Consider the following 27,307-nt stretch of genomic DNA (forward strand, 5'->3'; position numbering starts at 1 on the left):
AAACAGCAGGATACATGTATGATGTGGGTGTTCACACGTCAAAAAATTTTCCTGGGTGACCTACCAATACACACCTATGCCTATAGACACTAAACCCATACCCACTAATTCCATCATACTTTCTAAACAACTTTCAAGGACAAGGGCCAAAATATATTCTCATTAGGCTAAGATGCCACAGGAATCGTATGAATGAATAAAACTATAAGTCAACATTAATCCAACAGCAGATTAAACTTTTCTCGTTAATCAATTGAATCCCCATATGCTAGTAATGTTAATACAGAAATTCCAACATTACTAAGAACAACTCATTCAGTCGCATGAGAAAAATATTATCATATTGTATCAACAGTTATCTAACATCATTACAGAGTAAAGATAAGATGAACGGCACAACAGATCTCAAATGGTACATCAAACAGTATAATAAAATTTGTTTTTCTCCCTTTTCTTTTCTTTTTTCACTTGCACCATGCATCTATCGGCATTTAGCCATATAGACTTCTCATATCGCCAATATATACATAAACACCCATAGATTCCACATTCAGAAATTGCCATGGTATTCAGTTTAACCCCCCCCCCCCCTAAACTGCAAATCTTCATTTGACTTAGGCAAATCACTAACCAAACACCCTAACACAAAATTCCAAAACAGATAGCCAACTCAGTCATAATGATACAGGGTAGTCAATAATATAACTGAAGACCCAATCAACACAGACTTATAGAATTAGGAAATAATTAACTTTGGGTCGTGTCAACTGTGATAGTCATTTGCAAGTTTTGATCTAACATTTTTCCCAAACTATGCTTCATTTTCTGTCAATCAACTATTTACCAGATCAACACAAGACCATTGCCCTCAGTAATATTAAGCAGTTTTATATTTTGTTTGGTCTCTACCCAGAGAAGGAGGAATAGTTGAACAGTAAAGAACGATACTATATACCTGATCAACTACAAAGTTTGATGGAAAGGAAAAAAAACATAAATGTTAAGTCCGGATCTTCTTAACGTGTATCATTGGTTCTATACATACAACTGTATTGCTTAGCGATAACATGAAGTGGAGGTGCTAAATTGAAACAGGTATGCTAACAAACAAATTTCATTACCCGTTTACTATGAAGCATCAAAATGACAGCTAACACAACCGTAATGTGAAGAGAAAATAGAGAAGAAACAATGAGGTACCCTTGCATTCTTGAACACAATATACGACAAATTTACAAATCCCTACTATCGGCGATCCGAAATCCATAACTTCCTTCCTAATAACAATACGAAACCCCCAAATCGTAGATTTGGGGTTTCCAGTTTAGGGTTGACAGAAAACCTCCAATTTGGGGATTTTCCTTTTGGTTTCCCACGCACACACTCGAGCACATTCTATAGCCCACAAAAAAAAATCCAGAACCCTACCTCAACCGGCGATCAGAGGTTGCTGTCGAGAGACGATGGTCGGTCGGCCTTGCTGTTCCACTACCGCGACACCGGTCGAGAGGGAGAGTGAGAGAGAGAGAGAGACAGGGAGACAGAGAGGGAAAGAGAGAGCGTGAAAGAAAGAGGAGAGTGGGAGGAAAACAGGTACGAGGGCCTTTATAGAAGGTTGATCGAAAAGAGAGGGCCGTTACCCTCACCTACGGTGGCTGTGCTGAAATGAAATGGGGATCTTCGAAACACGAGCTTAGATTAACAAGAGCAAGTGTCAAGAATGACACTAAAGCATAACCCTTAAAAAGGGTATAACTGGAAACAAAATAAAAATAAAAATGTATTCTTTATTGATATGAAAAACCAATTGCTTAAGAAGCATTGGAGTAAAATACAAGAGGGGCTGCACCCCTTTATATACACAGCTGAAAGAGGACTCAATAGAGCTGTTGGGCACAGTCCAACAGCTCTATTTAGAGCTGTTGGAATGTGTCAGTCCAACAGCTCTATTGCTAGTCAAGTCTGGACAGGACTTGACTAGCAACAATCATTCTAGTTCAAACTGAACTAGATGACATAAAGACAAAAAATAAAAATAAAGGAAAAAAATTACAGAAAAGAAAGAAATGAAAAATGTATTTATATATATATAATAATATAATATTATTATATATACATATATGTACAGTTTTACATTTTAACACTCCCCCTCAAACTTACGGTACAATGAGCGAAAGTTTGTCTAAGAGAAAGTGAAATCGGGGAGCAGCGAGAGGCTTTGTAAAGAAGTCTGCTAACTGATATTCTAAAGTGACATATGACAGATCAATTATCCCGTGTAGATATTCCTCTCTGACGTAGTGACAATCCATTTCGATGTGTTTGGTGCGCTCGTGGAATGTTCTGTTACTGGCAATGTAGATCGCACTTTTGTTGTCACAACACATTTGTGAAGCCTTTGTTGCTTCAACTCCCATGTCAGCAAGCAGTCGTCGGAGCCAAACTACTTCCATGGTCGTGGTTGCCATGGCTCTGTATTCAGCTTCGGTGGATGAGAGAGATACCTTCTGCTGCTTTTTACACCTCCACGAGATTAATGATTCCCCTAAAAAGACACAAAAGCCAGTGGTTGAGTGTCTGTTATTGGGATCACCTCCCCAATCAGCATCAGTATATGCAATTAAATCAAGAGAAGAGGAGGAAGATAAGAAAAGTCCTCGTGAAAGAGAGGACTTGATGTATCTGATAATACGCATGACTGCTCCCATATGAATAGAAGTAGGAGCATGTTGAAATTGACTTGCTGTATGAACAACATGTGCTATATCTGGTCTGGTAATGGATAGATAGGAAAGTGCCCCGACAAGCTGTCTGTAAGGAGTAGGGTCTGCAAGAAGTTCTCCATCATCAATCTTCATTTTAATATTAACAACTTCTGGAGTGTCGACTTTCTTATCTTCAGTAATACCAGACCTGAAAACAATATCAAAAGCAAATTTAGTCTGAGATAATAAATATCCTCTAGGAGAATAAGCAACTTCAATGCCTAAAAAATATCTCAACAAGCCCAAATCAGTCATTTCAAAATGAGATTTAAGAAGTGTTTTGATTGTTTCAACTCCCTGTTTATCGCTTCCGGTGATGATCATATCATCCACATAGAGAAGAAGCACAATGATCCCTGCATCAGAATTCTTAATAAACAAAGCAGTGTCAGTTAAACAGAATTGAAAACCAATATCAATCATAACACGACTAAACCTATCATACCAAGCTTTTGGTGCTTGTTTAAGTCCATAAAGAGCTTTTTCTAAGCGAAGGACTTTAACCTTAGGAATACTTAGACCAGGAGGGGGTTCCATATATACTTCTTCAACTAGCTTTCCATTTAAAAAAGCATTTTTGACATCCATTTGAAAAATAGACCATTTTTTGATAGAAGCTAAGGCAATTAAGGTTCGAACAGTAGTCATACGAGCCACCGGAGCAAAGGTTTCTTCATAATCAATCCCATATTCTTGGGCATAACCTTTGGCTACTAAACGGGCTTTATATCTTTCAAGAGTACCATCACTCTTGGTTTTAATTTTATAAACCCATCGACATCCTATAGTTTTCTTCCCTGGAGGAAGATCTTGAATATTCCATGTAGAAGCCTTTTCAAGTGCATCTAATTCAGCTTTCATGGCTTCTATCCATTTGATATCATTTTTTGCTTGAAAATATGTGGATGGTTCTTCATATGAGTGAATTAATGCAATAACTGCCCTATATGTGGGTGAGAAAGACTCGTATGATACAAACTTTTCTGGAGGCCTCGAGATTCGGGTTGATTGTCTAGTTGGAATGTTAGAATATTTCTCAAGTGCACATGGAGGATTAAACTCTTGTCGCCTGGAATATTGAATACTAGTATCTCTATGAACTTCTTCATTTTCAACATTAAGATCAATAATTCTTTGATCATCATCAAAGTTACAGTCAAGGTCATATTCATTAGATGTTGATGTTAGATCTAGCAAAAAGTAGTACTCAGTGACGTCTTTTAATTTTCTAAAATCAAAGAAGCTCTCCTTTTCAAGAAAGGAAACATTTCTAGACACATATAGTTTATTATTTTTGAAGTCAAAACATCTATAACCTTTCTGGTTTTCAGCATATCCTAAAAAGGCACAGGGAATCGCACGAGGGGAAAGTTTATCATTTTTGTCAGTAAATATGAAACATTTGCACCCAAATATTCTTAGTCTAGAGTAGTCTGGAGAAATGTTCATAAGTTTTTCAATGGGAGTGATATTTTGTAACGAAGAAGATGGCATCCTATTAATGAGATATGTGGCAGTTAAGGCAGCTTCTGCCCAAAAGTCTTTCGGGACTTGATTTGTTATTAATAAAGTCCTAGTGGTTTCTATAATATGGCGATGTTTTCGTTCTGCCAGTCCATTTTGTTGAGGTGTATAAGGACAAGATCTTTGATGTGTGATGCCATGCAATTTAAGATAATTTTGAAAATCTGTGGATAAGAACTCTCCCCCTGAATCTGTGCGAAAAATAGTAATATCATTTTGAAACTTGTTTTTAACCATATTATGAAAAGTTTGAAAGTATGAAAATACTTCAGACTTATGTTTGAGAAAGTAGATCCACGTATGTCGGGAGAAATCATCGACAAAAATAACATAGTAAACAAATCCTCCTTTAGAAATTACTGGTGCAGGACCCCAAACATCCGAGTGTATTAATTCAAGTGGTCTTGAAGAGAAAAAGGTTCTGTTCTGAAATGGTAATCTTTTCATTTTGCCGAGAATACAATCTTTACAATCAAATGATTCAGAGTTACAAAATTTCCCTAGATTTGGAAAATGTTGGATTTTGGCTATATGTGGGTGACCAAGTCTCTTATGCCACAGTTCCAACTCTATTTTTTGAATATTATAACAAAAAGCTTTCTTCGGCATTTCCAAAAAATCCATGTAATAGAGTCCTCCTTCTCTATGGCCTTCCCCAATCAGCTTGCCTGACTGGCGATCCTGTACCCAACAACCATGAGAAGAAAAAGAAATATTACACCCATAATCAGAAATTTGAGATACAGATAAAAGATTTAAATTTAATTTGGGAACATGTCTAATTTCTGGAATAATTTTTTTTTTGTTTTATAAATTTTTTCAAAATTTTCTATTCCTTCTATTTCAAGAGAAGTCCCATCAGCAGTAAAGACCTTTGACACACTTGTTTTATTTTTAACACATTTGGATAGACTTTGATTATTTGGGGTCATATGAAAAGATGCACCAGAGTCAAGAAGCCAAGAAATTTTACCTAGATCAGAAAAAGATGAGGCTGCTGCGCCGGTTGAAGCTTCAGATGAGGAAGAGGCACCTTTGATGAGAGGCTGAAGAATCTCCATTAGTTGGGCCAGGGAAACTGGTGCATCCTGATCTTTAGGCTCCGATCCAGCAATTGCAGCTCTTTTTTCTCTCAGCTCCTTAAGTTTGGGACATTGTGGCCTATAGTGTCCCGGTTCATGACAGTGATGACAAATAACTTTCTTCTTATCATAGTCACCATTTTGTCGGTTAAAGTGAGGAGGCCTATATGATCGAACATGATTCCCTGGTCTAGACACGGCTAAAACGGAATCATCTTCAATTTTTAAAGAACCTTTCCGGAGACGATTTTCTTCCATTGTTAACTCTTCAATAGTTTCAACAATAGAAGGAATTTTTCCCCGGTGAAGTAGGGCCGATTTAGTGGTTTCAAATTCCGGCCTTAATCCAGTGATAAACTGGTAAAAATGTTCGGCATCGAGTTGTTTCTGACGAAGCTCGATGTCTTTGGCACAATGCCACTTTGGTTCTAAAAGAGAAAGTTCTTCCCAAAGTTCGGACAACCCATTGTAATATTCACGAATAGTTTTGTCTCCTTGTGTCATCATTCGAACTTTTTCTTGGAGGTTGCACACGTGTGCAATATCTTTAAGGGAATACATATTCTTAAGGTATTCCCATGCCTTATCGACATGATCAAATTTGGCAAGACTTGAGCATTTTTTAATGTCAACGCTATTGATAAGCCATGACATTATCTTCGCATGAGATATTCTCCATTCTTTCCATTTCTTCTCGTATGAGGCAATAACCTTGATTTTCTCTTCTTCCGATAGAGGGACCTCTTTATCTCCCTCCTTTTTAGTAAGAGATAGCTTAGGTTCCGAATCGGAACCATCCACAATCCCCCATAAGCCTTTTCCCCATATATGGTGCTTCATGATTGAAGCCCATGTTACATAGTTCGTATCGCTTAGTTTCATAGGCATGATGGTGACTTTATCATTGTCATCCATCGATTACAAGGAGAGAAAGAATAGGGATAAAAGAGAAACAAGAAGGAAAATGAAAAAGAAAAAAAAAACAATACAACAAGATGTGAAATCTTCTCCAATGAAGTGATAAAACACTTCTCTTCAAGTGGCGAACACTTTTGCAAACGGGCACGGAAACCGAGGCAGCTTTTCCTCAAGATTTAGTACTTTCGCGGCTCTGATACCATGAAATGAAATGGGGATCTTCGAAACACGAGCTTAGATTAACAAGAGCAAGTGTCAAGAATGACACTAAAGCATAACCCTTAAAAAGGGTATAACTGGAAACAAAATAAAAATAAAAATGTATTCTTTATTGATATGAAAAACCAATTGCTTAAGAAGCATTGGAGTAAAATACAAGAGGGGCTGCACCCCTTTATATACACAGCTGAAAGAGGACTCAATAGAGCTGTTGGGCACAGTCCAACAGCTCTATTTAGAGCTGTTGGACTGTGTCAGTCCAACAGCTCTATTGCTAGTCAAGTCTGGACAGGACTTGACTAGCAACAATCATTCTAGTTCAAACTGAACTAGATGACATAAAGACAAAAAATAAAAATAAAGGAAAAAAATTACAGAAAAGAAAGAAATGAAAAATGTATTTATATATATATATATAATATTATTATATATACATATATGTACAGTTTTACATTTTAACATGCGCATCCCCTTCCTTCGCCCTTCAACCAACGTTAGGGTTCTGGGTGAACCCTAACACCCCTCTCTATCGGGCTTGCACAACGCCCTCGATACTTATCTTTATTTTTTTTCTCATGCAACGACGGGTGCGGGTCTGGTTTAATCGAACCCCAACCTGTGACCCGTGACCCACCACAGCGGGGTCCAGGTTTTGGGCATATCCGGATCCATCCGAGGATCTGGACCCATTTTTAAAGTTTAACTTATTATATATTTAAGTTTTTAGAATGTAACCCAAATAAAACAAAATTCTGCAGTTACATTATTATGGATCTCTACACAAGATTTCCCTCATTTAAGGATCCAATTTAAACTCGCGGATCCACCAACTACAGTTTGGAACAAATCCAGACATGACATCCAGGATCCGATATTAAGATCCAAACAGAATTTCAACCTCTATTATTAGATGTTCGTTGGGATCCAATATCGAAGATCCAAATAATATTTTAGGGATCCACCGTTGAAGATCCAAATATAATATCTGAGATCCAAATACGATTTACCAATTAAAAAAATAGAATTATCATTATACTAGCGTAAGGATATAAATTTCAAGTTTATTTATCTGATAAAAATCACGGGTATTACAACAATAGAGCTTACAATTATCATCCACACTAAACCAAACCTTTATTGAAATAATAAGTGATAAGTCTCGTGATAATTACATAAATGAAATTCAGAGTACAATAACAACTAAATAAAACAAAAAAGAAAATAAAAGTAGAGCCATGTTGTCCATCTGTGATCTGTCTAACAAGTGTGTAACACCTGTGACTTTCCCAGAAGCAGTCACTTCACTGATCACCTGCGGCTGCGAAAAACCATAGAAAGAAGGGGTCAAAAATCCGAAGAATTCTGCGTACAGATCCCTCTAATGAAATAAATGAGCATAAAAAACACAGATAAGATTTCATGCAATAATTCAGAGGAATGCAATTATGACAATTACATAATTCAATTAAGCATTCATGTAATATGAAACAATTATTAAGCATGAAGAACATAAACCAATAACAGGAATCACAATGTAAGTAAACAGTATATTTAACATGCATTAGAATTTAAAATCATGCATCCACCAACATGTAACAATTAAGGGAATATATAAAAGATGCATGTTCTAATGCATAGAAAGAATATGCATGATTTATGTGCAATGCATGAACACTTTATTATTTTTTATTAAAGTTTTTCTTTCCATATGCATGTCCTATTAAATGCAAACAATTTAAGTTTCTCTTTTTAATTACCGTTGCCCGCGGATACACCAAACGAGTACAATTTCCCCGAGGTCAAGTTAGGTTCCCAGGGTAGCTGAACGCACAATTTATATTTTATTACTGGGTTCCAACTTAGCTCTCGACTAAATCACCTTCAGAACATTAGACCTCCATATCTAATATCGGGGACACTAGGGACACTCCACGCCTACAAGTGTCACTTTCTTGGTATACCAAAACAACAACTGTGTCAAATACATTACTCCCAGGTAAAGTGGCAGACTCTCTCTAAAACCGTGACTAGGAAAAAGAACCTCAATATCGGGTTTATGGGTCAAAGTAAAGCACACAGAGTTTTTGTATCCTCGTGGTCTCTCAAAACCGAACCTCTAAGATGCTCGCTCATTCTTTCGATGAGAGATCTCAATACATATATTACACTGTTCTTATTCATTATTTTTTATTTAAAGCCATTTATTAAGTTTTGCAATTCAACATGCACAAGCAAAAGCAAAAACTCGCATCTACCCCTGCGAGAGTCATCACGGGGCTCCCGCCCGTGTAAACACATAGAACACTGCAATATAATGCAATAAAAGTAAATACGATTTTTTCGATGCATTTAAAAGTGAATAAGGAAAGAGTAAATCATAGCTGGAGGCCTTCAGGCCTACAATGATTCATTTTGATCATCGACGCACCATACGCAAAAACCATAACATGCCATATACGAGAATAAATCACATGCTTTCTAAGTACACACTTATATTTGCATGTTTCAACTATGCGCATGAGACAAGGATATTTAAAAGCTTTTTCATATTCAATTCACATGATAGTGACCCATGCACGCTTCCATGAATCGCACCTATTCAGTCCATTGTCTGCTTTCATTCACTATGCACAAATATGTCAAATGCATGTTTTCACTTAATGTATTTACCCATGGTGGATACATGTTTTTCATTCACATGCTCACATCACATGCAAAACTTTCGTACATGCATCTCTTTAAACATACATTTCAGATTTTGTACATATTCACAAGATACACATGTAGTAACACTGCGTTTGGACATTGGTCACCCCCCATTTGGGATTCACAGGCATGTGAAAATTCAGTTCTAGCATGCACACAGCTGAAACCTTCATAAAAAAATTTCTGGAGCAGCACATGCTGCACACAACAATAGATATATATATTTTTTTGATCCTACAGTGTTCACCCCCCAGCCGACCCAGTTGGCTGGGGTTACCAGCAGGCTCAGCTGACTCGGGTCAGCTGGGTCGAGTCTGGCTACCCCTACCAGGCCTACCCAGTCCTGCCCAAAGGCCGGACTGGGCCACGCAGGCCCCTGTCGAACCGGGCTGGCTGAATCGGCCCAGTCGACCCTGTCGGCTGGGCCTGACAGCCTATGCGCAGGCCCAATTTGGGCCTGTGTGCACATGCTGTCAGGGCACGCTGACAGCCCTGATAAAGAGAAATATATATATATATATATATATATATATATATATATATATATATATATATATATATATATATATATATATATATATATATATATATATATTAGTCTGGCATACAACCAAACCCACCCAGCTGACTGAGTCGGCTGGGTCAGTCATGCAGCCCAACAGGATTAAAACAAGTTTTTTTGTATAGTTACCGTGACCCAGTCGGCTGGGTCTGGCCTACAGCCAAACCATCCAGCCGACCCAGTCGGCTGGTCCAACCCCTCAGCCCAGCCGACCCAGTCGGCTGGGGCTGAATGCCCCAGGAACTCAGCCGACTGCAGTGACCCCAAAACAGCATTAAAATTATATGTTTTTCCTTCTTTTCCTGTACAGCTGCCCTAAACATGTTCATACATATGGACAACATTCATTTGTACATGCTTTTACCGATTTAAAGCATCATTAGGCATGCTTACACAGCTTTTACTTATTCATAACACTTGTACATGCATCCAACATCATATGCATAATATGAAATCAGGTAGGGATCAAATCCACTATAAAACAAGTGTTAAAAAGCCCACATAACATGAAATAAAATTCTGTTTTTATTTAGAAAACCCATACACAAACAAATTTTATATGAAAAGGACCGAAAATACCCATGGAAAAGAGGATCTATGGATCCTCATTCATGTATTCATTAAAGAACACATAGATTTGCGTCTTAACCATGGATTTAGAGCATGGTAGAGCATGAGAATTTTTTCACCTATGTCAAAAGAAGAACCCGTACCTTTGATGAAAATCGAAAGATGGAGAAGATTAATGGTGGAAAAAGTGTTGTTGGAGAAGAGGAACCCTCTTCCTCCTTTCTTCCTTTCTTTCCTCTCTTTCTCTCACTTTCTCCCTCTCCTCTTTTCCCTCTTTCTTCTTCTCTTTTTCTTTTTCTTTTTCTCTCTCCTTTTTTTTCTCTCAATAAAGAGTGGGAGAGGGGGTGACCCCCCCCCCCCCCTTTTCTCCAGCTCTCTCTAGGAGAGAATTCCCCAAAAAAAAAGTGGAACTCCCCCTCTCTAGTTTTCTAATTTTTAGAAAGGAAACTACCAAATGTTAGTTTTCCAACTCTTTTAAAGCTTTTAAAACTCTACTAAGTAGGTACGAGGGCTCTCTCTTATCCCTAAACCAAAATTCGGAATTAATATTTTTTATTTAATTAATTAATTATTAAATATTAATTAATTAAAAATATCTAAAAATTTACAAATTAATCCAAGAGGCTCCCTAACCTTATTTAATCCCAAAATAAAGCTTGATATTTAATTTAAAGCTACAAAAAGTTGGGCTTGAATTTAGATTCAGATTCGGATCCAAGATCCAAACCCATATCCAAAACGAAAATCGGAGCAAGACCTAGATCGAATCCAGATTTACGTAGGACCTAAATAGGACCCAAATCCATAAAAATTCAGATCCTAGGCCTTGGATCCAACCCGATCCAACTCCGGATCCATTTCAACAAACTGTTAAATTTTTAGAAAAACATGATTTCTGAGCCAACCGAGACTCAAATTCGGAAAAGTAAAATATCATCGCGCTCAGAATTCCAAGACGCATCCAACAATATATTACACAAGTACCAAATTTTGAATTTTGCCCGAAAATAACCCGAATTTCGCTTGAATTTTGCTTGAATTTAAAGGTCAAAATTAAAACTCTTTCTCTTGCTTTGTTTGGCTCGCCTTGACCTTGTCGATGAGACCTGGGTCAAACCCAAACTCAAAGACTTCAGTCTAAAAATCGAGCCTCAAACGATTTTTCTTCCAGACGGCCAAATTTTTGTCAAGATTATAAAATGACTAAGTACTAAAATACGAGATATTACAAGATATCATCAGGCCCTGAGTCATGACACCGAAAAATTCATTCCTCTTAAGCACATAATCCAAGACCACATTGACAAAGATGAGTTGGTCCTGCAAGATGAAGAAACTCAGGAGGAACCAAATTGCATCCAAGATGAGGATGTCCACGTGATTAGCAAAGCTGAGTTAATATTGAAAAACTTTGTCATAATTCTCAGAGTTTACATTGACTTTATTGATAAGAAAGGAGTCTCACCAGAGTCTGCTTGCACTCAAGTCCACGAATGTGAGACTTAAGTTTAGAATCCTCCTGATCCAATTCTAAAAAAAGCAATTATGCCTGAGTCATTCATTAAGGTCGTCATTATAGGAGACAATGAGGAAGGTCTTGACAAAGACTCAAAAGATGGAAGTCCTGTCAAGACTTTAGAAGAGCAAAGTCACGTAGAAGCTCTAGAAAAAGAAAGCCTCGTCATGGTCCAAGATGCAGAAACTCAAATTGTACTTGAGTCGACCACTGGGACTCCCCTTTTGGAAGAAGAAAATATGTTTGAGAATCCTATCAAAGAGGAAGATCCTGAATTTGCTTATGTGATGGAAGATTTTGATTCATCAAACTCAGTAGACAATCAAGCTCAAATGAACTGTCCAGATTATGTCATGGAGATGTCTCAAGAAATTGAAATTCCTCATCTATCTCTTGAGGAAGAAGAAAATCCTGCTGATAAGATTAATCATAAAGCTAAAATTCCTCATGTCTCTCTTGAGGAGACTCCTCAAGACAACTCAAAATTTGCCAAAGGAAGATGCAGCTTCGTCATTCCCATGCTCATGTTCATCAACCTTCTTATCTCAACTTGGATCATGAGTCACCTACAGTCTATTGCTGGGGCAAATCCAAAGCGCACATTGTCATCTATATCGGGTTAGAGAGTCACAAGAGGTAAGACTGCATCACTGGGATCAAGTTTGCTTTCCACCTCTCCCAATCCAAAACCATGTGTCCATCATTCCCACATCTTTTGGGAATATGAATAAGTTGTATGGATGTATTTGTAGATAGTTATTTAAAAAATCCAAAAACAAATTGAAAATTTTGAAAAATAAAAAAAATAAAAAATTCTTTAAAATCCAAAAAAAATATCAAAAGTTCAAAAGGATTGTCTCTTTTGTTGCAAATTTTTTTGTCATTTGAATGGATTTTGCCAAGAAGTCATTGCATTTATGAGAAATTCACATGTACTTCATCACACTCCTTGCATAATTAGAAGTAGTCGATTTCTTTTTCATTATTGTAAAGAGAAAACTTGAAAGTAGAGCCCTCTATGAGAAGGTAATAAAAGATGAAAAAGCTTGCAGTGAAATAAAAGGATAAATTTATTTGTGAAGCCTGAGAATAGCAACGGATGAATCATACAGGGCACTCATATTCTATGGTTTAAGACTATAACGATTCACTTAGAGAAAAAGCTCTTTAAGGTGAAGGATGATAAGACTACCTTATGCTTTGTCTTAGCTTCTTATCCCCTCTTTTGGTCAGTCTTGTGGACTTATTCGTCTTATGCTCTGATACCTTTTGCTCCTAAGTCTTGTTTTCAACATCCTTGAAAAGGACTAAGTTGGTCATATCATTGTACAAAGCAAAAACCTACCCACTTAAGCCTTATCTTGGGGCTTTTTTTTATTTTATGAAGCGGGGCATAAAAAAAGTTCTCACAAAAAAATGACAAAAAAAGTGTGAGAAAGATCCAAAAATTTCAATGCTTCCTCTACAATCGAAGATCTCAAGAAAGAGATGCCTAGGATTCCTTAACCCATTTTCTTTTCTTTAAACCTCATGTTCAAGATGACGCGGTACCCCTTTTGAGATTCGTGAAACCCAAAATAGAAAATAAAAATAAAGTCATTGTGATTTCATCCTTTGCCATCATTATTACCATTCACTTTGTTCAATAACCCGTGTCCTATCTATTTTCTTCAATGTCTTTGAAAAATGATTGGTAGCTTGGAGATATTCAATATAGGTTAGTTTGATTTAAGCCTTGGAGTAAGGAGATTAAAGTACATCGGATTGAAAAGTCTGAGGCTTTTATGTGCTTGGAATTCTCATTCTCAGGCGTAGATGGCCAAGGAGTCTTGCTCGTTTGTAAGTTACTAGAGTCTCAATCTTTATGAGATTAGACTGACATCTATTGAAGCATGAGCTTATACATGTGTTGGTATGTCTAATTGCTTCAAAATTTCAAGGTCAAATAGAAGATTTGTTTTAGTGAAGAAGAGCAAGCTTATTTATTTTATGATAACTTCAATTAGGGGTAAAAATTGAAAAAGAGAAATTAGATCAACATTCGAAAATGATCAAATTATTGTTGAGTAATATGCAAGTTGCATACACTTCTGCAGTCACTATTCTTATGTCTACAACACTTTCCATGGCAATCATCCAATCAGATGATTTTTTTTTTCAAAACTTGTTCTCAACATTTTAAGCAAAGGGCAGTTCTTTTTTCTTAAAACAAATTGGAGCATCATTTTTAGACTTAGGTCATCATGCACATTGCATTTCATAAGTCTTATCATGGCACTTAGCATTATATCATGCACCATTGTCATTCATAAATGTCATCTTTGCCTTGTCATTTGTTTGTCATGAAGTTCTTTAACATCATGTTTGATGATGTAACGCCCAAAATTTTAACCCAAATTTTTGAGGATTTTTTTTTATAACAGCGAAAACAAATTACTTCGTTGGGTTAAGCAACCAAGCACATTACAAGAGTAGTCAAAGCAATAACATTCATTTTATTTCAATTAATTATGAAATCAGAGTCTTAAATAACATGAATAACAATAATTAATATTTATCATTCGATGACCCAAGAACACAATAAATCAATCATCTCGATCAGCACTCCATCCAGCAGTTGCTCATAATACTCTACTCTTCACCTAAAAAATAGTAATATAATTGGAATTAGACTACAACCAGTATAAGTAGGAAAATACTGTGATTTTACAGGTATATCATGTGACAAGTATGTAATGTGTGTGAATAGCATGATATTGAGCATAAAAAGAGAAAGTAAATAACATAAACTAAATCACTACAACAACAAATTCTAAGAAACTAACTAGCATGTATGATCAATAGCACAGATATACATAATTTATTTCATGCTAATTTAAATAACCACATGCTAAAAGTAACTATTAATGTGCTAAAGTGCAAACCCGCCAACTTCCTGCTGAACTGATGTACACAAGATGTTTTTAGTTAGTGTTTTTCTTTAATTATCTCGCAGACCAAGACAACCGTAACAGAAGAGAACACTCGGGGGTTTACTATGCATTGGTGTTTTATTAACTCGAATGTTCTAATTGAAACTGAAATCCTAAGGGAGCGGTTGAATATCCGAGAGAACCTCCCAAAGGCCCAAAACAATAGGATGCAACCCTAACTTATGCAAAAGAACGTGGAGCTATCACCTAGGACACATTGGTAGTCAGGGTCCCCTAACTCCGAGAACTGAGGACCAACGAGCCATTTCCGTTCTAAGCAAGAAACACATGTCCCCGGAGTTGTGTATCACCTACTCTCTCCAAGGTAAGCCTGAGTCTGAGTGGGTTGCTAACTTATTAATTTGTATTACCCGATTGAGTCAGGATCTTCCCTGACCTAAACCCATAAGCCAAAGAGCGCTAGATTTCTTTACAATTTGAAATCATACCACCGGAGTAGTAGATCACCAACCATTCATGCCTTAACTTGGTCTAATTAACTAATCTTTATTCATTTAATTCTGCGTACCCACCCAGAGTGCTCCGATATTTTTAAACCGTTAAGCACGAAAACCCATGTACCTTTAAACCAATCATGCGAAAGTTTGTTATATATTACCTTTTACATGTGAATTTATCTCATAGTTTCGAGAGCAATTATGTGACCCCCCCCCCCCCCAACACCCTAACCTAACACTTAGGTGTCTACAGTAAACCGGCTCGTAGGCTCAGTTAAGCGGTCAACCCTCTTCTCCAATCATTTTTGCAATTGACCATTCTAACTAATATCCATCTTAATGATGTTCGAACATTCCAGGATGTATGCAACTTGATGTGTATTTTTGGACATCAGGATTTATGCAACTTTAATAGGCATTTGTGTGTTCCTAATAAGCCGTTAACTATGCAGTTGAACACCAGCATCATGCGCAGTTTAATAACAACCGAATATGTGATCTAAGATCATCTTAAGATGCGACTTAATATCAACATGATATGCAGCTGGAAGACCAACTTAGTATGCAGCAGGAATACCCACTATGTCCAAAAGCAAGCATAACCTCAATATGAGACGCTCATAAAGAAACTAAAAAAATTACTAATTGGTGTTTTTGGCAATTGTAGGGGGACTAGGACATATCCGTACTTGTAGAAAATATGAAAGAAACAAAAAGAGCAATATGGACTCTCTTAATCAAGCAAATATATATGTTAATCAATCAAGAATTTAGGGTGTGTTTGGATCAAGGATGAGCAGGAATCCTTGTTAATGAATTAGCCTGGAAATCTTGGAGAATGAAAACTTACAAACATTGTTAGTCCAAGGCTGGATAAATATCCAATTTACAATCTCTATAGATAGTAGCCATATAGACATGGACACTGATACATGACACAACACAGACCCACTTCATACAAAACAGATGTTTCACAAAGCTAGGACACGAGGGCATGGCAATACATTGTATACAGTGTATGATTATGTGCATGCATTCAAAACCTTTAATCTGAAATTATAAATCCTAACTTTATCCCCAGTGCAAGTCTCCAATACTAGTTCTGAGACATTATCATTCACAAATATTCCGTAATAATTCTAAGTTGAAAATTGAAATATATTGCAATCAATAACCGATTTTGAACAGAGACAAAATATGAATAACAAGACAACTAAATGTTACATCATAGAAATCAAACTTTCACACCGGTTAAATTTGAATCCACTCGTGGTAACTCAACTATAATCGACATGAACCTTCTCTCAAACACATACCTGACGTGATATCACCATAAAATAATGATATTTTCAAAAGAGATAATATCCTGCAACTATTTCGTGTACACCTATACATTTCAGAAATATGAGCAATACCGACATCGCCATATGCTTTTCATTTTTTTATTTGGGGTCCATAGCAGCCGAAATCCTCAAATCTGTCAATTTGGGGTTTACGACAACCATTAAAACTCTTCTTTTGATTTGGGGTTCATAGCAACCGAAACCCCCAAAATTTGTCGGTTTGGGGTTTACGGCAGCCATTAAAACCCCTTTTTTGATTTGGGTTCTACGGCAACCCACTGTACCTTGCTACCGGAGAGCGTACTCCTAATCACAGAGGATACCCACATTATAAACTCGAAAACATGGTATCCCGAAAAGAAAAAAAACAGTAAATCCCTACCTTGATTGGTGTTTTCCCCCTTTGTTGAGTCGTGGTTGGAGGTGCAGTCGGCCACCCATGCTCCTCTGTCGTGAAAGGGAGGACGAGAGGGAGGAAGAACGAGAGAGTGAGGGAGGAAGAGAGGCGGATAAATGGAAGGAGATGGGGAGAGAGATGAGGCATGAAAATGGAAGGGAGCCCAAAAACGGAAGGGGGGGGGGGTCGGTTACCACCCCTCTCTTGGTGGTTGCGCAAACCCTCCTCTAAAACCTTCGATTCTTTCTCTGCGTTAGGGTTCAAAATGAACCCCTTATACCTTTGCTTTCTGTATTTATCGCACCAGTGGGGTGCGGGCTCGGTTCGATCAGGTCCGTGACCCGCGATCCTTCTGTGGTTTGGGTTCGCTGTTTGGACCCATACGGATCCAACTGCGGATCCATATATATTTATTTATAATTATAATTATTATTATGTTATTATTATTATTATCTTATTTTTTATTTTTTTATTTACACCCTAATTGGGTACGATTTCGGTTTGGCCACCACGAGGACCCATGACCCAAAACCTTAATGGATCCACCCAGTTGGGCAATTTGGATCCATCTAAGGATTCAAATTATTATGAGCTTTAAAATACCCCTAATGGGCCTTGATGTGGTATGGATCCTCGATCCATTAGATCCATGGGCTCAAATACGCCCATCTGGATCCAACAATCCAAATCTATTCTCTTTGTTACCAGGAGGTGAAACTTTGGATCCAAAATTGCTATGGATCTACCCAAATATACCTTGACCCATACATCTTCGATGCAAGGATCCGCAATACGATGCATCCCAGATCCAATTGGAATCAAAATTAAAATAATGATTCGAGTTTATTTATTCGATAAAAATCACGTGTATTACAGATGGTCTCACCAATAGCATTTATATTATAGCCATTCATTTATGTCGTCTCATTTGACCCACAAAGGTCTATAAGTTGGTCCTATGGCAGGATTGTTTTAACAAAAATTTTCTACAATCTTTAAAATTTTTATCCAAATTGGGTTTTTCATAATACACGGATCATTATCATAGCTTTTGCAAGAAATGTCATTTTGAGTCAATCTTTTAAAAATGTCTTTGTCTGGCTGCATTTTGTCATGTTTGTTTCGTCTTGAGACCGATGGATGGTCATGGACAAGACCTCTCACTTTGCACGGCTACTCATTACGCCAGAGAGACCCTTATGTGAAACAAGGTTCTTGCTTTGTCTTAAGACTGTTGGTTGGTCGACTCTCCCACCTTGAATGGTTGATCATTAAGACAGGGAGTGAGGAACATCTAGAAATGCATTTTGTTAACATAGTAATTTTTTGTTCAAAAATGTTGATATCAACTACAAGCAAGCTAATGCCAAGTGTCTTATGCATTGTTATCCCAAAATTTGATCTTTCATGTGTCAGTAAGTTTGTCTTAAGAACTTACTTCGGGATCACCTTGATCGAAATGGATCAAATCAGAGCATTTCATCATGTCATGTCATATGCATTTTTTTCATGTTACTAACAAGTTTTCTTTACAGCTAACATAGCTCTTAGGAACCTAATTGTCCTATATCCTATTAAGAAAAGCCTACCCAGTTCTATCTTAGGATGATTCCTATCTTAGGATCACCCTGTAGATAGATGGGCATTAGGTCCATAGGTTGTCTTACGGATTGATGGAGCAATCCAAAACCCATTTGACAAGTGTATAAACCGTCCTAAACCCAATTCTATTTCTAAAGGTGCATTTCTAAAAAGGCACCTTCTATTCTATCCTGTCAAAAGTAAAAAATTGTCTCAGTCTTCTCGATGTTTTTGCCGCAAAAAGCTTGTCTATGTCTTTATCTTTTTAAAAAAAAAAGTCTTTGTCTTTATCAAAATCATAAGCCGTCTTTCATGCGATTTTTAGCAACACGACACTTGTTCCGTCTTCGTCTGATCATGTTTAGGCAAGACTTCCCACTCACAACACTGAGTTTAATGGAAAGCCCTCGTGTGAAACAAGGTACTAGCTTAGTCTGCAATCCATCGTTTTGGTCAGACCTCCCTGCCTATCAAGTGTCAAGCATCAGGGAGACCCTCATATTAAGCTATGTACACGTCTTTAGCTAATATTAACAATCAAGTTGTCTATGTCTTTTGTCAAAGATCTCTTTTTGAAAATACTTTGTCATAGTTGATCTTTCGCTCTACTCAAAGGCTGGTGTGTCTACTTTTGTCATCGATCAAACTTCTCACGCTCAACAACAAAGAGGGGCATCTGTAGACACCCAATTTTGACCAAGATGTTTTATCTCTAAAATCCCATCTCCCTCCAAAGCAAAGATATCCTCAATCAGATTTTTTGCCCTCAAAACTACCTCGTTTAGATTTTGACCAAAAGAAAAGTTGAAAAGGAGGTTCTCAGCTTTTCAGTGAACCAAAAATCACCTCAATCGAACATCAGAATCAAAAGTTATAACCAAAACAGTTTTTCAGCCTCTAACTACAAGTTATAATATCGTTAGACCTCATTGAATTGTCGTCAACGATCCTTTGCTATCATTATCATCCATGAAATGTCGTCACTGTCCTTAAAGTGTCATCAGAGGACTTTCCATTTTGGTGATATAATGTCACCATCCCTTGACGACACCCTGAGTTGTCATCGCAGCCTAGGTCTAACGACATTTAACTTATCGTTAGCGCTAAAGTTGTCATCAGTGCTAGTCATCACCGCAACTTGTTATCAACGTACCCTGAGGCCAACTCATCGTCAGCTACCGTTTTGCATGCCCTAGGGACAAATAAGCCTTCCAAAAACCAGAATGGAAAGCCATCCATTCCGAAATTTCTTGCCTTAAACTAGAAATACCTCCAAGGAAACAAAACCCTATCCTAATCTAAATCATCCATTCAAACCTATCGTAGTCTCAACCATCCATCTAGATGGATCCCGGATACGCATGAAACGTATTTGGATCTGCCTAAAAAACCTATAAATAGGGACATACTCTCCCCTATTTAGAGGATCTGGAAGTTTAAGAATTTGCGCTCATACTCTACTGAAGCCTCTGCGAAGTCTAGCCTAGTCGACCTAGCTTTGGGTCCAGATCAACCTAGTCTCATTACCTTTGGAGTCCGCACCTAGCCGAGGTGCTGTTCGTGCTCTCCTGTGCTCGTCAACGTCGTAGAAAGGGCTACCTAAGCCCGAGGTGAGACTTGGTTCCTATTTCTTTTCGTATTTGTTTTTATTTACGTATTTTTAAAGTTTATATTGATCCAACGTTTTTATATTTGCTATCTTTTTGTATTTTTCTCGAGTTTCAGTGGCTCTCGCTTCCGAACTCTGTTTTCTTTTAGGACACATCTATGAAGGTATGAAACCCTCCAATGTGGCTTCCCCAAAACGAAGATCGAGGATTCCTGGTTTGGCTAATCCCTGCTTATCGGAGGAGGAAAGACTCTTTATCTTGAAGAACGGTCCCCACACTCTCAAAATCCGAATCCATTTTAAAAACATATTTTAAGTGAAAAAACCTTGCTTTTTTCGAAAACCCTTGGGGAAGGTGTCCACAACGTGTAAAACACACCAATTTTACCATGCTATGCATGTCCATAACTAATAAGTATGGGATACTCTAGGATTTTTCAATATCCCCTTATTTGTTTCCCTTTCCGAATTTAAATTATTAGGCACTCATTCAACTATGAGCACTTAACCGAAAACCAAAAAAAGTTGCACAGAAATTCCCACTTCATTAGCTCGAGGCTATCAAGTTTGTAGCAGAACAAAACCTCATAGAATACCAACTATGAACAAGAAAATTTCAAAGAAATTCAATGCCAACAGATTTGAAGATAAGCTTAATAAAGACTGACAGAAAAATGTCCTGATGTCTACAATGCATGATAGATACTCAGAAGAATCTCTATAACAACATGATTCAAAGCCAAATCAAGATAAAATCCAGGATGGAATATTTACATCAATACATGTGGACGGAAATTTACATCAATACATGTGGAATATTTACATCAATACATCTGGAATAATCATACTATTTTATCAACACTTTTAGAACAATTTTGTCTCCTTTGATATAAAATCTAGAATCAAATACCCATACAATTTTGTATACTTTTAGAACAATTTCATCTTGCACTCTGCATTCATAAGCACATCAATACATAAGCACAGATTAGTTGGAAAGAATTCATGCTTGATATGTTCATTTCCCTTCCACCCAAAGACAGTAATTAACTAGCCTCTATTTGATGGTGGAGATAGGGCCAAGCCCGCCAGGTTGGGTGGGTACCTAATTAACTAGCCTCTATTTAACATGAGTAGGAGGTTCATGTTCAGCACAGAAAGCAAGGTTCAAATTCAAGGCGTGTTTTGCAATCTGTATCACATTATCTACAAGTATGGCATATAATCATCCTCCATGTTTTGATCAGTGTTCTCTAACAAATATCTTCCAGAGAAAACATACAACCAAACTACACATACACCATAAAGAATGATGATATGCACAAAAATCTACAAATTCCTAAAATCTACTTACAAAATCCCTAAAATCTAGGCTTATTCGAAAAAAATATAACTGATCTAGCATGCATTCACTCAAAAAATAAAAAAAACAGGGTTTAAGATACAAAATCCTTAAAATATATTCATGAAAAACAAGGTTTAAGATACAAAATCCCTAAAATCTATTGGATTTAGCATGCATTGTCTCAATAGATTGCAAAAATAGCATTTAAAGAGCAAAAACCCCTTAGCATACTAAATATAAATCGGATAGAACAAACCCTAACCCTAAAACCGGGTTACGATTAATTCTATCCATGAGAAAGAGAGAGGGAGAGGAAGGGAGAGCACCCTAATCCTAAAAAATAGCATTGATTCCCCAAAAAACCCTAAGAATACGAAAAAAAGTGGATTGAACCAGAGTTACTGGAAGTGCCTAGCCTAGTGGGGAAGCACGCTTCCCCAAAGCGCGTTTCGGAAGCGTGAAACGTCGCCCTTCCGAAACGCGCTTGGAAGCGCTGATTTTTTTTGGGGAAGTGCACTTTCCCCTCGCTTCTCCCATCTTTTCATTTTTTTTAAATTTTTATTTTACTTTTTTTTCGCTTCCTAGGTCGCTTCCGAGACGATTCTTGATTCGCTTTTAAATCGTCTCACGCTTCCCGCTTCCTAAAATTTTGAAAGTGCCACGCTTCCCGCTCCCCCTTCCTCGACTGACAACCATGGATTGAACAAACTCTAACCCTGAAATCAGATTAGGGTTAAGGTTTATTCCATGAGAGAGAGATAGAGGAAGGGAGAGCACCTACAACAATAGAGAGAGCATGAGAGATACATACATCGGAGGGATGGCGCTCGTCGGAGGGATGTTCACGGAAGTGCAGAGAGACCGAGGGGAGGAAAGGGGTCGGCTGCTTCTGTTCATTCTGGCGTCGGGGAAAGAGAGGCAGCGAGCGACTCTCAAGGGACAGGCAACGAGAGTTTGAGAGAGAGAGAGAGAGTAAGGGGGGGGGGGGTTAACAATTTTTTTTAAAATTGGTTCCCCCCATCTCTGTTCTTTTCGTAACAGGGGGGTGAGTGGGTGGAACCGAAATTACATACAAAAAAGGATGCGGCGGACGATGTTTCGTGTATCCACCGCATCCGTCGTTTGTTGATTTCACAGTCCCCTACGGCCGTGCCGTCCCATTTCGAGAGGAGTGCATTGGTTTGACGTAAACACTTTGTGTTTTTGCGTTCAGTCTACTCTTTTCCACGAGCCCCCTTCCCAATAGTTTGTTCCGAGAAAGCATTTGGACTAGTACATGAAAATGCATCAAACATAGCCTTATGTTACACGATGGGTAGTCTAGCACTGACAAAGCAAACAAGCTTCAGCAGACCAAAGTATTTTCAGGCTCATCATGTTCAATACTGAAGTTGGACATGAACTATTGATCCACAATGATTGCATAATGGATCTCTAACATGGACCAATAATGGGTCATAACATTCTCCTGTGGTGGGGCACGATAGGTAAAAAATGTATATGGTCATTTTTTATAACCTGGTAATAGGACAGACTTGTTGCATGGTTCTTGAACACCCAGCATTATATTGCTTATTTAGTGAACTATGAACTTGAATTAGTTATCGTAGCCACCATATGATTAGGATTAAGGCCAACTTGCCATGACAAGTTTTACAGTAATGATTGAACTCCCACAAAGTTTCTTACAAGAGCGAGAAAGCATTAAATACTCGCTGAGGTCATCATGACATGCAGCTGTACCTGTGCTAACATACAGCAAATCCAACATATAAAGATAGGAGGACGAAGGGCAACTGATGGACTCTGCCATGATGTTAATATTGAATGCACAAATATCGTGGGCCAAAATACAGCTTTTCTCTCGATTGATTTGCTTTTTTCCATCAAAGCTTGTGACTGATACTTTCCGGTTTGTCATTTTGATTTTCGATTCAGGGATATACTGAGAATGAGGCATCTCCTATTAGAAAAGAATATCTGAAAGAGAGTAGGTATCCTGAAGTCCTTGCTCTCTTTCATGAAGCTCCATGTGCCTCCCTTTCTGCCGAGAGCAACATTGACAACTCCATGAGCAGAACATCCGCAATCTCAAGCCCAGGTGAATTTAGGGAATTCATGCCACCAAAAAGTGAATCAAAGGATCAAATGTGTCAGAAATTTGATGTTCAATGCAGCAATGTCATTAATTTGGAGGTTGGAAACGTCATACAGTTAGACTCAGAAAGTTTTACCATTCATTCCACAGGAAATTTTGACACAGAAACTGAAGTAGATGAACCAGAAAAGCTTGGGGAGCTTGAAATGTTACAAAAAGTTCATGTTCCCTCGGCACAAAGTTACCCTAGGCATGTACCAGTGCATGTTGTTGACATAAATACTGCAAAATCATTGGAAATTCAATGTCCTAATGCAACAAATCATGGTAGCCTTGCTGCAGCAAAGGAATTTCACACAAACCTGATACCTCCTGCAATTTACCCTACATTCCCCATGTTGCACCCTCCCTTCAATCCATTACAAACCAACCCAGAAGCACTTAAGTCAGCTGCAGCTTATGTTAGTTCCACTTTATCAAATTTTATTGTATCAAGCCTTCTACAGAATCCTGCTGCACATGCCGCAGCAAATTTTGCAGCTTCATGCTGGCCATGTATGTCGGACAAGGAAGCTTGTCCAGATGAAATCTCCAAACTAACTGCCAATGGAATTTCTTATGCGGAACCATGGCCAAATTTAGCAGCAGTGGCTGCTGCAACTGTAACTGCTGCTTCAGCATGGTGGGCTTCTCAGGGCCTTTTGCCACTTTGCCATCCCAATATTAGTTTCCCCTTTTCTGTGCCACCCTCTACAACTACTATTCCTGCAATGGATGGATCCCCCTGTCTCACTTCTGATCCCAAAGAAAGGAAAAAACAAACTCCTCTTGAACCTGAATTATCACAAATGATTGAAACTGCATGCCCTTTGGACTCGGATGCAAGTGCTAATGGAGGCCCTGCGGATTCAAAACCAAAATCGGCGTCTCATGAACCGAGGAAGCTCCTCGCTTCTGACTTCCATGAAATCAGCATGACAAATGCCAGGAAGCAGCAAGATCATTCTTCTTGTGGGTCCAACACAACTTCAAGCAGTGAGGTGGAAACATACATCATGCATGAAGATATTAAGGGAGCATCCAAGGCACTGGATTTCATCCATCCTTCCGGAGATCTTACAAACAGACGGTCTAGGAATGTGGGAAACAACAATGAATCTTGGAAAGAGGTTTCTGAAGAGGTTGTAACTAGTGATTTTTATGTTTGTCTCTCCTACACAGTCGATTCCCTGATATTAGCAACCCATCCGCAGCCTTTCGCCAGGGTGCTCTCTAAAATTCTTATTCTCCAGCTACAATTTGAATACTTGAAAATTTGATTTGACAATGTTTTACAAATGGGGCCGTACAATCCAGTTCAACCTAATCTGGGATGAGATCAGGCTCAACCATAAGCTGGATATTGTCTGGTTCCAATGTGGCAGGAGTTATTATGACAGTACTGTTTGTATTTAGCATTTCAAGTGTCTAAGAGTTCACACCGAGCGAATTCAAACGGTTGTAGTCCTTGTGGAACAAACCTACCATCACAATGGTTCGGTTAATTGTGATTTAGCATTAGTGTGTCAGTTCAAACCAGGTAGATTCAAATGGTTGGATTCCTTATGGACCGAACCTGCCATCGTAATGTTTCAGTTAACTGTGAGTATCTAAAATATTAATTTTCATGCATTTCTTTATTTCCTTGTCTTTCCCAGGGACGTCTTGCCTTCCAAGCATTGTTTTCCAGACAAGTCCTACCCCAGAGCTTCTCTCCAAGAGACGTTCTTCAAAACAAGGGGCACGACAATAACAGTGACGAAGCTACAAAAGACACTGAGAATAAGACGGAAAGCTGGAGTACTTCTATGATGGAAGGAGAGAAAAGTGTATTGATTGGTGGCAAGTTAAAGGGTCGTCGAATGGGTTTCAAGCCTTACAAGAGGTGCTCAGTGGAGGCTGAGAGCATGGTGATGGTGGATGGCAGCAGAGGCACTGAGAAAGGGCTGAAGAGGATCCGTGTTGAAGGGGAAGCTGATGATGCGGTCATTATGCCTATTTCAGGTTCGGCAGGAGAGATGCATTGCTCATCCTAGCTACTGCCACCTCAGTAAGGTGAGGAAAAGTATTTATATTTTGTTTCCTTGTGTAGCTCAGCGCATGGACTCTGACATTTTGTATCATAGACTTCTATGGACATACTATCTATATGGACCAACTCGTGTATCTTTAAATTTCGAAAGGTTCTTCTAGTCTCCCTCGCGCACGTGTGTGTGTGTGTGTGTGTGTGTGTGTGTGTGTGTGTGTGTGTGTGTGTGTGTGCAGAGAGAGAGAGAGGGCTACTGCTTTCCATAATATCAATACAAGAAATCAACCAGCCTAAAGGTTGGATGGACAGAGCAAGAATCCTCACATTCTTTCTATGTAAGATGTTACCACTGGCTTGGCTGGAGCGTGCTTCACTGTTTTTCTCTGACAGTTTTCACTCACTTTGGTTATTTTCTTCGTGCAATCAAAGAGCTCCACCAGCAGCAGGTTCAAGCTTATCCTCTGTTAATCTTGGCTAAGTGATGAGTTTAGCAAACCTATGGTGGGTATGTTTGCTTTACACAATGGAAGTATGATCACACGAAGACACTAGGCAAAACATGCTCCTCAACAGAATGCCTAGCATAAATTCAGAATATAAAACATGAACGCTCTCTCACTAAAGCTGAAGCAGTGTTTGCAGACGGTGAGGTTGACTGGTTGAGATCTGAAGTTCAGTAAACCAAATCCAGACAACCATTCCACCCAACCCTATAAGGTCCACATGTCAGGCCTGTACATCCTGTTAGACCTACATGCCATGTCGAGCTGCAACATTCTACATCCACATTTTTCATAAATTACTTCCATCAGTAAAGAGGCATCAAAAGAAAACGACCGCTGTGAAAGAGATCACTGCTAGACTTTATTCACACTATACTGTACATTTTACATGTTCCGCTTGCATTTACATGTCCAAACAAAGAATAAGCTCATTTTTTATTTACAGCGATTTATTTACACTAAGAACTTAACTGATAGTGAAACCCCTTTAATTGCATAAGGGGATATTGCTTTGAAACTCCAGATAGAATGCATCTGGATTCTGGAACTTGTCATTAGTATTTTCCGACCATGGATTGGGGATTAGTGAATGAATTTAACCAAGCTAGGATTGTTATAGATCAGTTATTGTCCAGGAAGGCTTCCTACCTTCACAAAGAAGATACCTAAACAGTCGGTTTATAAGTTACTCTTTAGTTCTTTGGTCACAGGTCCCTTGAAGCTGCTTAGAAGATGTAAACGTTTGTTGCCTTATGGACAGATTCTGATGGGCTTTTAAGTAAACAAAATATCTCTGAAGCCGTTGCCGCTCAGAAGCATCCAATTTAAACGGTGGATTCAGTGGTAGCGATGCGGCTTCAGTCAAGATAAATGAAAGCAAAATGGTAGCTTTTGAGTATGCTGCAGCTGCACCGCTCCTGTTTCCCATGAGCTCATCAACCTGAATAGGAAAATCATGGCCAAATAAATATTTTATTCACACCAAGGAATGAATGGTGTCAAAAATACAATGAACAAAGCCCTTATATGCTTGGTTTATCAATGCCAATAGATACATTTTTTATATGCCTG

At 38.2% G+C, this 27,307-nt stretch overlaps 2 protein-coding genes across 8 annotated transcripts in view; one reads left to right on the forward strand and one right to left on the reverse strand.

The window, feature by feature from the left end:
- Positions 1-25,910, forward strand: part of LOC149845872 (protein LATE ELONGATED HYPOCOTYL-like) — a 79,551-nt gene extending 53,641 nt beyond the window's left edge. For 4 of the 7 annotated variants that reach the window (XM_089996050.1, XM_089996051.1, XM_089996055.1 and 1 more), the window contains 2 exons: positions 23,506-24,846; positions 25,363-25,910. In XM_089996050.1, coding sequence (XP_089852176.1) covers positions 23,506-24,846; positions 25,363-25,740 — 1,719 coding nt within the window. In that variant the 3' untranslated portion in view covers positions 25,741-25,910. The remainder of the gene's footprint in view (positions 1-23,505; positions 24,847-25,362) is intronic. The other 3 variants (XM_089996054.1, XM_089996053.1, XM_089996057.1) reach the window with 1 other exon arrangement.
- A 667-nt stretch (positions 25,911-26,577) lies between these two features.
- The window catches only part of LOC149845874 (serine/threonine-protein kinase ATG1a-like), a 95,701-nt gene continuing 94,971 nt past the window's right edge, over positions 26,578-27,307 (reverse strand). Inside the window, exon 13 of the mRNA XM_089996058.1 lies at positions 26,578-27,176. Within this exon, the coding sequence (XP_089852184.1) occupies positions 26,922-27,176 (255 nt within the window). The 3' untranslated portion in view covers positions 26,578-26,921. The remainder of the gene's footprint in view (positions 27,177-27,307) is intronic.

This window comes from Nuphar pumila, chromosome 2 (genome assembly GCF_984573655.1).
Source record: "Nuphar pumila chromosome 2, dmNupPumi1.hap1.1, whole genome shotgun sequence".
Taxonomy (NCBI): Eukaryota; Viridiplantae; Streptophyta; class Magnoliopsida; order Nymphaeales; family Nymphaeaceae; genus Nuphar; species Nuphar pumila.